Here is a 12,602-nt window from a genome sequence, read left to right as displayed (position 1 = left end):
ACGTCGTGACGTCACCGACCCCATTGCAGCGCCATATTGTCAAAGTAGCGTTATCGCGCGCTATGTGAATATGGAATTATTATTTTGATATTTTTCAGCAAATATTTACTAAAATTAAAAAAAAAAACAACTTTTACTGGGTTCCTTAACCTCTACTAAATAATATAAAATGGATTTTAAAAACCAGTCAAATAGCCTATTAAGAGTACAGACAGCAAGAAAATACGGATAAGTTTAATTTTTTTTATTAAAAATTCCTATATAACGTATAGTTGCCAACATTGAGATGTCTATCATGACGACGCGCTCCTCAACCGGTATTCTAAATAAAGCAATGATTATATTCAGTTTTTACTTTTGTCGTTTTTCTTAGATTTCACAAAGAAATTGAAGTTCTCCTCATTCATCCCCTTTGATCTTGATTTTTCGTTTAGCTCGTCGCTATCCGATCTCTCTTCAACGATAAAACCTGAAAATTACATGAAATCCATTTGTAGAGCTTCACCCAACCCCCCTGGGTGGGTACCACCCGATCTACTGATATTATATTGCCTAGCAACAATACTCTTGTTGTATTCCGACTTGAAGTGTGACAAAGGTAAATTACACCATAAGGGACACAACATCTTGGCTACCAAGTCTAATGGCGCTTTGGCGGTACAAGGAATAGTAAATATTTCTTACCATAAAAAGTACCCAATTTAACCGTAACAAGAAAAAAGCCAAATAAACAACACTTGACAGCAAATTGACGCGATATCATTGGTCGAGAGCTTGATTAGTCTATGGATTTGAGAAAAAATGGCGTTCTTAACGACGACGAAATCTTATCGGAACTTTGGAAGTAAAATTAAAATGGTTAAGTGCAATAGTGTTGTATTATAAATAAAGATATATTAATCATAAACTCTCAGTTAAGTAGTGCACAATACAGCTGAGTTATTAGCGAATCGCATGAAATACGGAAATCTAAGGTTTGTTTGTCTTTTTGTCTACTTTCATTGAATAGGCTATGTCAATAAGAACACATGCTGGTACACGACCTGACTCGGCCCAAGTTATAATGGGGCCTCTGTTTTAGAGACGGAGAGCCTCAAGAGCCAATTTGCCCCCTACCTTCATAATAAAAAATGACATTGATTTATTTCTAGATTACCATAATTTGTTAATTTTTCGATTATTTCTTTGAATTTGCCGTTCTTGCTCAACATTTGGCATATTTTTCGTATTTGCTCCGCGAGAAACGTCCACATGTCTTCTGAATTAAAATTTTGTCCTTCGTCGTTGTCGACTTGGAATGATGTTCTTAGATTTAAATTTACGCTTCTTGGATTCACAGCGTCTTCTGAAATGGACTTCGCTTCAAGTCCTTTAAGTATATAAGTTAAATTTTAGTGTGTACTAAATGCAGCACTGAGATAAAAGTCAAACTTGGTGGTAGGGGTTTGAGCTAGCCCGTCTGGGTAGATACCACCCACTCATCAGATATTCTACCGCCAAATAACAGTACTCTGTATTGTTGTGTTTCGGCTAGAAGGGTGAGTGAGCCAGTGTAATCACAGGCACAAAGGACATAACATCTTGGTTCCCGAGGTTGGTGGCGCATAGGTGATGTAAGGAATGGTTAATATTTCTCACAGCGCCATTGTTTGAGCGCAATAGTGACCCTTACCATCGGGTGGACCATTCGGTCGTCTGCCACCGATATCATTAAAACAAAACTTTTGACTTGACGCGTGTTTAAAATGTCACTCTATTCTCGTTACGGTACTCCAGTACCGATGTATTCTTGAAACACCGCAAGAAATTTTACATTTAATAAATTTTATCGAAAAAAAATATAGCCGAATTCAATTTTTCCTTCAAGTTTAAATGGACATATACTCTATCGATACTATTATCACGTGTCACAGCACTATCGGTAATATTGATCAAAACGATACTATCGATGTCCTAAATAGTCTTCGAGGTCAACTATCGATAGTTCTGCAACACGGCATGGAACAGGTATTGTCCACACTCGAATTCCAATTTAAAAAAATATGTCCGTATAATGTAAAAATAACAATACCACAGATAAAAAATACACGAAAAAGCGCGGCAAAAAACAACATACTGTCGAGATCGTTAAAAGTTTATTACATATTTTATCTTCGAATTTTATTGTATCGTAAAATAAAAAACTTATCAAGTTTAAACGAAGTTTATTTTTATCATAAAAACATTTTTTTTTTTACATAAATATAAATCATTTCTATTTACACATAATGTAGCCTGATGTCATATTTATGTCCAAGGCGGCCATTTTTAAGGAAACGCAATGAGTGCAGGCAGGACAACTACCTAACTCCGGACTATCACCAAGAATTGACCATGTGACTAAAGCGATTAATTGCCAGATCGGGTCTCTGACCCTCTGATCTCTGTTTTAGGTATTGAAATTGATGGCAGTGCTGTGCAAGCCCGTCTGAGTAGGTACCACATACTCATCACTTATTTTGTTTAGTCTTCAGCTTTTATGGATGAAGGTGAATGAGCCAATGGGACTTCATGGTCAAAGGATTACATCATAGTTTCCAAGGTTGGTGCACATTGGCGTAAGAGACGATTACTACTGCTTACAGTGCCAAAGTGTATGGTGGTCACCACTTAGGTGATTGGTTTAGTGCTAAACTATAAGGCCCAAGAAAGCTCCCGGAGAGGACGGTTTTACTTACGGTTGTAAGTAATATTAACCATTGCTTACATCACCAACGCGCCACCGACCTTGGGAACAAAGATGTTTTGTCCCTTGTGACTGTAGTCACTGCTTACACACCCTTCAAACCGGAACACAAGCATACTGAGTACTACTGTTTGGCGATAGAATATCTGATGAGTGGGTGGTACCTACCCAGACGGGCTTGCGCAAAGCCCTACCACCGAGTAAAACCTCTTTTTCCAGTCCCTTGAATTGCAAAAGTCAGGGAATACAACTTTGACTTGCAGTCGAAATTGGATATAACTGAATTACTCCTCAATATCCTCGACGTGTGTTTCCGTGTGCTTCAGTAGTAATCTCTTCGATATGACTCTGTGGGCGAGTCTCTTGTGTGTGCAAAGCGCACCGCTCCTCCGGTAGCGTTTACCGCAGAGGTCGCACGTCAGCGGCTTGTCTCCTGTATGTATGAATTCGTGTTCTCTTAACGCTGTCGTATCCTGAAAAAAATAACACAACTATTCATTGTTATTGTTAATATTATATTTCTGTTTTTTTTTTATGTTTGGGGTGTACATTATGTACATCCCAAACATAAAAAAAAAACACAAATCTTGGAACTAAACACAAATATATAATATAATAATTCTAATGTATTAATAAGGAAAGCTAAGTATAATGACAATTCAGTCTCACCCGGCAAACTTTCCCACAAGTTTGACATAAGTATATTTTCCGCACCGTCTCCTTCTTTTCGCCGTAGTGCGTGTACTTTAAGTGACGGGTAAGCAACCTGCCCGATGACATAATCTAGAATAGATAATTTATTTTTAATTCATGTTCAAATCAAACGAACAATAGCAATCCCCCATTTTAAGGAATTATTAATATCAAGGGGTCAGGATCGAACTTGCGACCTTTAACATTGACGCTTCAAATGTTTAGTGACATGTACATGTATCTAGAAGAACAAAAAATATAAAGCACTGTGCGTCAGGTTTACGACAAAATTTACAACATCCGCCTCGCAGAGGACCAACTTTTTGAAATATTTTTCAAATGTTTTGTTTAATTTTTTTTTTATTTAAATAAATAAATAAATATTGGACAACGTCACATACATTACTCTGATCCCAATGTAAGTAGCTAAAGCACTTGTGCTGTGGAAATCAGAAGTAACGACGGTACCACAGACACCCAGACCCAAGACAACATAGAAAACTAATGAACTTTTTCTACATCGACTCGGCCGGGAATCGAACCCGGGACCTCAGAGTGGCGTACCCATGAAAACCGGTGTACACACTACTCGACCACGGAGGTCGTCGTCGTCAGATTTGATATCATATCATTGATATCCGCCATAAATATTTGATAGCAACAGTTGATATTCTCTAACCGTGACCGTGAACCCACAGTCGTTTTTTTTTTCAGTTTAGGTACTCTCTCACACAATATAGAATCCTCACTGACCTTATCACAAACCGGACATTTGTGGTTGCTCCGCCCCATGTGACGGTAGTTGATGTGATCCTGTCGATCGGCCTTCGTACGGAAACCTCTCTTGCAAATCGGACATCGGATTCTGGAACAGTCAGAATGAACACTTGTGAGATATTTGTAAACACCAAGACACACTAACATTGGTATCTAACTATTGGGTGCATTATTCCAGAATTTTCTGTTGAAAAAATCGTTTGGGAGGTCATCGACAGAGCCGTCTCAAGCTATGCTGGGGCTACTTTTGAATTTAGGGCCCTTTTGGTAGATATTTACTACCATGTACCCATAATTTGCTTATGGCCAGGCCTTAACGATAGTTTCAAATAAACGGTGTGGTAATTTCCGTAAATTCATAGGAATCTGATTGGTTGTACAATCTTATGGCTATTTTATAGGCATTTGTGATAAATATTTTAGTTATTTCTTACAAACATCACTTTCGAATATAAACATCAACGTGAGCTCAACCCTATGAAGGAAATTGTTGTTTATCCGGGGCCCTCTCAGGATGGGGGCCCTGAGCACGTGCCCTATGGTAAAGACGGTAATGGTCATCGACATAATAATAAAATATGACAACACACTTTACTTTACCGTAGAGCTTTGGGCTGGGTAGACTACAAATACTACGGTACTAGCCACACACAACATATTTCACTGCTAGGAAAGTAAGCCAGTGTAAATATAGACACAAGGGATGTAATATCTCAATACCTAAGGTCGGTGGCGCATTGACGTCCGAATTGGTTACCATTTTTTATAGCATAGTCATTGGCGACAATTTACCATAAGGTAGACCATATGCTGATCTGTCTAAGTATATAAAAAAAAAGATCCGTTGCATAGTTTAAAAAATCCAAGCATACGGACGGAAGAGCCGAGATGGCATGGAACGCGTGCATCTTAACCGATGATTTCAGGTTCAAACCCAGGCATGCACCACTGAATTATCATGTGCTTAATTTGGGTTTATAATTCATCTCGTGCTCGGTAAAAGAAAACATCGTGAGGAAACCCTGCATGTGTCTAATTTCAACGAAATTCTGCCACATGTGTATTGGAGCAGCGTTAAGGAATACGCTCCAAAACTTCTCCTCAAAGGGAGAGGAGGCCTTAGCCCAGCAGCAATGTAATGAATTATGGACGGAAAACGACTTTGTCTTACGTAGAGATATAACACAAATGTTATCTCTCCATGGTGTTCATGCTGATTACCAAAAGTAAGGGTTATTGATATCGGCCCTTTTAGCACTAATACTCAGAATGGACGTAGATAAATATTTCCATCCAACATATCTGTCTATAAAAAAAAAAAACCAAATAAATGTGCGTCTCGGAACGCCGGACAGAGGTGATAACTTAAAACTATCACTGTAAAGTGGGGAGAGGAGGAGAAAGAGACGCCAGACAGACTGACGCCGTAACGCGTTACGTAACGGAACGCTTCACCCTCCCATAGGAAGTTGAACTTCTCAAACCTTACCTAAACGCGTCGTTTCCGGCGTGCGTCTTCGTGAACTTTAGGTGATGAACATACGACGAATGCGAAACGAATGATTTGTTACATTCGAAACATTTCACACTCTGCCTTTCGCCGTGAACTTTCAGGTGCGCCTTCATTGTGTCGTACCGGATCAACTTCCCGCATATCGGGCACGGCTGTCGGGGCAGAGTGCCCGTGTGCAGGCTGGAATTATTATTAAAAAGATAAATAAATAAAGAAGTTAATTTTAAACAACACAGATAATATATACTAGAGGGTCGCAATTCGACAGTTTTTTTTCAAATTTCGAAACCTTTGACAGGTTTTGTTTTGATTTAATTTCATTGAAAACTGATGACGTCTGAAATTTTTTTTTTTTTTTTTATAGTCAAAGGCCGCTCTCTGCCCAGCCATAACGTTTTTTGGCTCTTTAAAATTAATTCTTTGTTAAAACGTAACAATTTAATAAATTTATCCCCTTTAATTGCTCATCCACAGCTGGAGCTCTTCGTGAGACCATAACCGATCCTTTACGTGCAGCTATCGTCCCATATTCACTGGGACATGAATCGGCTTACGCTATTAATATATAAGATTTGTGCTTAAAGTTCATCTCGCACTTGGGGCTCGAGGAATCGTGAGGCATACATGTGTCGTAGGAAAATCTTGTTTTTTATGATATCGGTAGGCGGACGAGCAAATGGGTGGCCCATTTGCTCTGATGGTAAGTGATCACCACTGCGCATAGACAATGGCGCTGTAGAAAATATTCACCATTCCTTACATCACCAATGCGCCACCAACCTTAATAAACTAAGATGTTACGTCCCTTGTGCCAGTAGTTACACTGGCTCACTCACCCTTCAAACCGGAACACGACAATGAGTACTGACAACTGAGTACTGCTGTTTGGCGGTAGAATATCTGATGAATGGGTCGTACCTACCCAGGCGGGCTTGCACAAAGCCCTACCACCAAGTAAATCCACGTGTGTTTCCAAAACTTTCTCCCAACACAGTGGACGTGACGTCACCCCAGCTGTGGTATCCGACGACCTTATCATTTTGTTAAGACGTAACCCACCGTTCATGATTCCTTAAGTTGTACGAGCCAGTGAATGTTTTCCCGCACGTGGAGCACTTAAAGTCGGGCTGTTTGTGAACTTTCTGTATGTGGAGCGTTCTCTGTTTCTTGGTGCTGAAATATTTAAATAAACATTTAAACAAAAAATCCTTTTAACTGACATTCTTGTCGTCACAAGAATCTCAGTTTAAAGGATTTTTTGCCGATCATAATTTATGAATCGGCAAAATTAAAAATACTAAGTATTTCTGTTTGGCGGTAGAATGTCCGATATGCTTGTGTTGGATTGTATCTACCACTTGCTTGAACAGTCCTACCATCAACAAAAGACGACCATTTTATTAAAATACTCACTCGAATAATTCATTGCACTTCGAACACACGTAGCCGACCGACGTGTGTTTGTCCGGCGACACGTCCGCCAACCAAGGCTTCAGGCCTGGATTCTTTAAATATGATCTCTTTCGTAACTACAAAAAAAAAATACATTTACGTTACGTAAGTTCTGTGTCCTTGTGCTAAAAGGGTCCAATAACAATAACATTACTTTTGGTAATCAATGATGTCCGTTGCTTTACATAAATTTTAAGAGTAAAGTATGTTTTCGTTGTATGTCGCTAGATGGCGTTGATTTATTTTTTGAAATTTGTAAATCGCGCTGTCTAGATTTTTTTGTAAATGATATATATGTTTAAATCAATATAACGTATATTTATCGAATCTATTCAAGTTGAGTGACCAGTGTAATATAATTAATTATAATTCTTAGTTCTTACAACAATCATAAATTCGTCCCGCAGATTCCTTCCAGTGTAAATTATAACAATCTAGCAACTTCCCCCGGCTTCACATGATTACAGTTAATTTATGCATATATAAACCGGACGATTTAAAAAGACATTTATGTCTTCAATAGCCCAGTGATTGAGAAAGGTATAGCCCAATACTTAATTTTTTTTTAACTGACTGTCTGGCATATAACGCAGACTAAACCAGTGGGCCTTACAACTAGAAAATTTTGACAATAAATACCTATTGGAATGTAGATCAGCACTGAGAAAGGATTTTTCAAAACTAATTTCCTAACGGGGTTAAATTGGGTATGAATGATTGTATAGAAATTTGTCATTTCGTGAAACAGGATGAAAGTTTTTTAAGGTGCTTCTGTTTGTGGATAAAAGACAACTGCTTTACCGTTTTTGAAAATTCACAAAATGTAACCATGAAATCTTGTAGCTTATTCATTATAGACATTTTTATTAGGACACGAGGATATGGAAAACATAGACTACCAAAAAACTGTCATATTTGAAAATATCGACGGATTTCGTATTCCCTGTGCCATCGGACCCACGCCAAGTAAAAACATTTCCACATAAACTAACCACTAATCTAACCAAAAATATTATAATAGCTTGCAGGACCACCTTAATTTAGGTTAGAAGCTTCAAAAAAACACGGCACCGCACGTTATGGGGTGCGACTGTGATGTTCAATACTTGGGCCATCGGTGAGGCGGCCCGGGAGTTCACTTAAAAATATATTTTTTTGGTGAAGTAGAAATCTCCTGTACACTGATTGCACTCGGAGCTGCTAGCTCGACTTCGCCCACGTGAAATTAAATTTGTGACTATAAGAGAACATTCAGACATACACGCACGCGGATAAAGCAGATCCGCAGCGTTTTTCTTTACAAATACCAAGAGATTTCAAGCTGAAATATTATAAACCAACTCCTAAACCGCGTCGCGTTTGTAAGTTGTATTCGTACTTCTAGATAAAACTTTGCTAATGATTAAGTAGTTAGTTTATCGATTAAAAAATACTTATCTCTTCATGATATTAGTATATAGATGTCTTACCTTCCGAATTTCCTTCGGTATGTTCTTAACAGCGTGACCGATCTTCAAATGTTTCAATATAACGATGACGTTATACGACATATGGTCGCAGAAATGGCACTGGTACTTCAGATAGTGATCGCTCCTGTGTTCGTCGTACCATCTCCGTTTCACGTACACTTGGCAAATGTCACACTTCTTGTGTTTCGGGAGCTGGTAAGAAAAAAAAATAAAGTTGAAAGCGCGTTCTGGTCGAATTATATGAAGGGGCAAGAGTCGTGAGTCGAGTCGATTGGTCCGTCAGTTGATGCCTGTCGTCAATTGGACTATCCGTTTTCATCCGGCGACTGTAATTTGTTTTATGAAGTTTACATGCAAGAACCCCATAGTGCCCATCTTTGCTCACGACTCGTTCCGGCTTTATAAACCGAACCAAACAAAATCGACAAGGTGACAACCTTGATTTTGAATTGAATTCGCCTTCGTTTGGTTGTTATAGCCCGCCTTGGACATACCATAGCACACAAGTGAGTGTGCTAACAAATACATTCCCATCATAATCCGATACAGTCCGTCAAAATTTGCAAGTGCGGTGAAATGTAACCTACATCCTTACGTTTATTTCCATATAATTACTCTCAAACATTGCTATAATTTTTTTTATTATATCGGACGAGCAAATGGGCCACTTGATAAGTGATCACCACCCCCCATAGACAATGGCGTTGTAAGAAATATTAACCATTCCTTACATCACCAAAGCGCCACAAACCTTGGGAACTAAGATTTTACGTCCCTTGTACCTGTAGTTACTGGCTCAATCACCCTTCAAACCGGAACACAACAATACCGAGTACTGCTGTTTGACGGTAGAATATCTGATGAGTGGGTGGTACCTACCCAGACGGGCTTACACAAAGCCCTACCACCAAGTAATACTAATTTATTGAATGTGTTAATTTTGTGTCTGTTATCTAATGCATTATATACAACAAAAGCAACTTTGTTCCAACCGGTCCCGGGTAACCCAAGACATATCTATGAATGTATGAGATAGGCTTGAGATAGACTTACCTTCCTATGCGCCTCGTTCATATGCGCCTGATATTCCGTTTCATCTCTAAACACTTCTACGCACGTATCACACTTGAACAAAGCTTCAACAAAACTCTGCACCGACTTCCTATCTTGAAAACTCTTTTTCAGTTCCCGTTCATTCATTTTAATTGTTGTATAATTAATATTTTCTTCCACTATAATCTTTCTGATTGGATCCTTATCTCTGTCTACATCTAAGACATTCTCAACGTCTCCTCTAGTTGTTAGTACTGAACTTTTATCGCATTCAACTAATAAATCCCTATCATCATCTGTTCCTTCATCTGAATCGTTAATCAAGTCTGGAAAGACCAGGAACTCTGCATCACTCTCACTTTTAATCGAGTCGCAGTCTTCATCTTTGATGTCGTTAACGTCAGCTGTAATATATTCATAGTCATATGAATTTTGATGGCTGTTAGACAAATTAGATAGGCAATAGTGCTGGTTCTTCTGTAATTTTAAACAACATTAAATTAAAAGTCGATCTAATGAACTGAAGTGAAGATACATAAACCACTTTAGTAGTAGAAATAAAATGAAAGTGGTAGTTGAACAAGAATTGTTTAATGCACAGAATTTCACAGAAAAAAGGGCGAGGCAGTAGCCCAGCAGTAGGAAATTTACAGGCTGTTTCTTCTATATAATATCTATTTTAGTATTGTATACTATATCTAAAAAAATTTAAAATCACATCTACAAATCTCATAGTCCAATATAGTCCAAGTACCATTCCAATTAGGTATATAAATGGTAAAAATATATTTTTAGCCCATTGGTTGAGGAAGGTTATAAATCAAAACAAAAATATACTAAAGTAACTGTTATAAACACTTTTGAATTTTACTAAACGTAAAGCTAGTACCAGTTCAGAATATAGATTCTATCGAGGTGAACCGATAAGAAAATCAGAAGTTACTCTGTACCAACAAATCTATATAATACAAGCTTATATTACAGCCTGCCTGTTGGTCGGGATTGTGACATATTTTTGATTTAAAGGAAAGACAATACTAATAAAATGAATCATAACCAAGCCCCTAACAATATCCCAACACTTTTAAAACTACAGTGCAACCTCGATATAAGAAATCGGAAGGGAACAAGTAAATATTCGTTACATCAAGTATTTCCTTAAACTGAGGTTTGTTTTGTTGGGGTTGAGGTTGATCTAAAATTCGTTATTAAGATGTAAAAAAACTGTTTTATTCATCACAACATTACGTACTTATCTTGTTACAACTTCTACTAATAAATGATAACACATTTTTATCACTATATATATTTTCTATTTGAAAACAATTAGGTAGGTAACAAACATTTTTGGTTGTGACTTTAAGGTTTTGGGTTGGACAAATTTGAGGTATTTATACTTTTTCTTAATAGTTGAAAATTTGTTATAAAGAGAGTACTCTTATAGAGGGTTCAAGGGGATTACGAAGAATTTGTTAAATCGAGGAATTCGGTATATTGAGGTACGTTATATTACTGCACTGTATTTTTGCAGCCCACCAGTGAATATAGTAATTCATATTCGCCTCTATGTATCTTATTAAGAGAGTCCTTATATGTTACGATGTCGCTTCCAGTTAATGTTTTTATATAAACGCTCAAGTAACTTACGTTAGTACCATTAATGACGTTATCTAGATGTTTCTGAGAAATGCAAGCCTGGTCTCTAAAGTTACACAGACGGTTCAACAACGCTTTACATTCCCAACAAATTTGGAGATCTGCTGTTTCCTTGTAGCATAATAACTGAAAAAAAATTTTTGAATATTGTCTTTTAAGAATAATGTTATAGTTTTATTTATTATAATGACAGATAATACATATTCAAATAATCCAAATTTATGTTAGTAGGTGTCTATAATGTCAGATATAAAAAATCATAAAAAAAAATATACTTGTAATAGGTAGGCACTGACCAGAAGGCCCCTTGGGAACTAAGATGTTATGTCCCTTGTGCCTGTAGTGACACTATCTCAGTGGGGTGACTGTCAGTCAGCCAACTCAGCCAGTTCAGTCCAAACCGGATGAGTTAAATCAAGCTGATCGCCCGAAGAGGTGTTAACTTTCCAGACGGGCTTCCACTGAGCCCCGTAAAATAAATAACGTACAATATTATGTTTACATTACGACTATTTTAATTTTAGTTTATTTATTGAAGGTAAATAATTAATTTTAACATTCACCTCATAAGCTTCCGAATCGCAGGAAAGTAGAAAAAACAAATTATTTATACCATCATCAATGCCGCAAAGTCGTGTTAACTTTCTGTCTATACTTAAACAAGTACAACAAATATTCTTTACAGTTATTACTAGAGATTCGTCCATGTTTCATAACTTTTTTTTATTGAAATTTCGTAGTTATGTATTTAAGCAAACAATTAAATAAACCCGCATCACAAATAGTGCAGTAACCGATTATCTGACATTTTACTTTAGACATTGACATACGTCAAATGTCAGATTTTTGTTTGTAAAAGGCAAAGGTATTTTAACATACATCCTCTTTGTTATAATTTAAGTGGCAATTAACATTGCCTAAATTGAATAAATGAAAATTGGACATTATTAAGAAGAAACCGGCAACGCACCTGCAACCCCCCGGTTGTTGCGGATGTCCATGGGCGGTGGTAATCACTTTCCATGATGTGAGCCTCCTGCTCGTTTGCCCCCTATAACATAAAAAAAGAGTCCACAAAGAAGCATAAACTATATAAATTAAAGATTTTGTATAATTTATCAACTTAATACAGTGGTAATATCTAAGAGCGCTTCCAGATACACGATAATTATAGGACTAATAAAATTTTACTAGTTAACTGAATTAATTTAATCCGTTGCAATTTTATTTCGTGATCTCTGACCTACTCGATAAACACTTTACT

General features: G+C 37.3%; 2 protein-coding genes across 2 annotated transcripts; both read right to left on the bottom strand.

Annotated features, from left to right (window-relative positions):
* Positions 1-312: 312 nt before the first annotated feature.
* On the bottom strand, positions 313-2,115 carry LOC125075237. Its single transcript, XM_047686934.1, has 3 exons — positions 2,072-2,115; positions 1,157-1,369; positions 313-469 (listed from the first exon to the last, which is right to left on the bottom strand). Exons 1-3 carry the CDS (start codon positions 2,112-2,114, stop codon positions 345-347), a joined length of 381 nt encoding a protein of 126 aa, XP_047542890.1. The 5' UTR covers position 2,115; the 3' UTR covers positions 313-344.
* A 195-nt stretch (positions 2,116-2,310) lies between these two features.
* LOC125075232 (zinc finger protein 454-like) lies at positions 2,311-12,138 on the bottom strand. Its single transcript, XM_047686927.1, has 10 exons — positions 11,902-12,138; positions 11,330-11,464; positions 9,683-10,159; positions 8,630-8,821; positions 7,122-7,237; positions 6,768-6,881; positions 5,685-5,888; positions 4,172-4,283; positions 3,395-3,508; positions 2,311-3,198 (listed from the first exon to the last, which is right to left on the bottom strand). The coding sequence occupies exons 1-10, from the start codon at positions 12,043-12,045 to the stop codon at positions 3,010-3,012; spliced, it is 1,797 nt and encodes a 598-aa protein (XP_047542883.1). The 5' UTR covers positions 12,046-12,138; the 3' UTR covers positions 2,311-3,009.
* Positions 12,139-12,602: the final 464 nt, after the last annotated feature.

The sequence above is a fragment of the Vanessa atalanta genome, chromosome 30, assembly GCF_905147765.1.
Source record: "Vanessa atalanta chromosome 30, ilVanAtal1.2, whole genome shotgun sequence".
Lineage (NCBI taxonomy): Eukaryota > Metazoa > Arthropoda > Insecta > Lepidoptera > Nymphalidae > Vanessa > Vanessa atalanta.
Note: the sequence above shows the minus strand (reverse complement) of the source record. Positions and strands in the feature narration are given on the sequence as shown.

Bases quoted from the DNA above. Each gene is read 5' to 3' on its own strand.
- LOC125075237 (XM_047686934.1), bottom strand. From the start codon at position 2,114: ATGTTGTTTTTTGCCGCGCTTTTTCGTGTATTTTTTATCTGTG. The intron at 1,370-2,071 runs GTATTGTTATTT...ATATACTTAAAG, and splicing joins TCGTGTATTTTTTATCTGTG to GACTTGAAGCGAAGTCCATT. The intron at 470-1,156 runs GTAATCTAGAAA...TGTAATTTTCAG, and splicing joins CGAAAAATTAACAAATTATG to GTTTTATCGTTGAAGAGAGA.
- LOC125075232 (XM_047686927.1), bottom strand. From the start codon at position 12,045: ATGGACGAATCTCTAGTAATAACTGTAAAGAATATTTGTTGTACTTGT. The intron at 11,465-11,901 runs GTGAATGTTAAA...ATTTTTTTTCAG, and splicing joins GCGATTCGGAAGCTTATGAG to TTATTATGCTACAAGGAAAC. The intron at 3,199-3,394 runs GTGAGACTGAAT...TATTTTTTTCAG, and splicing joins CTTGTGGGAAAGTTTGCCGG to GATACGACAGCGTTAAGAGA.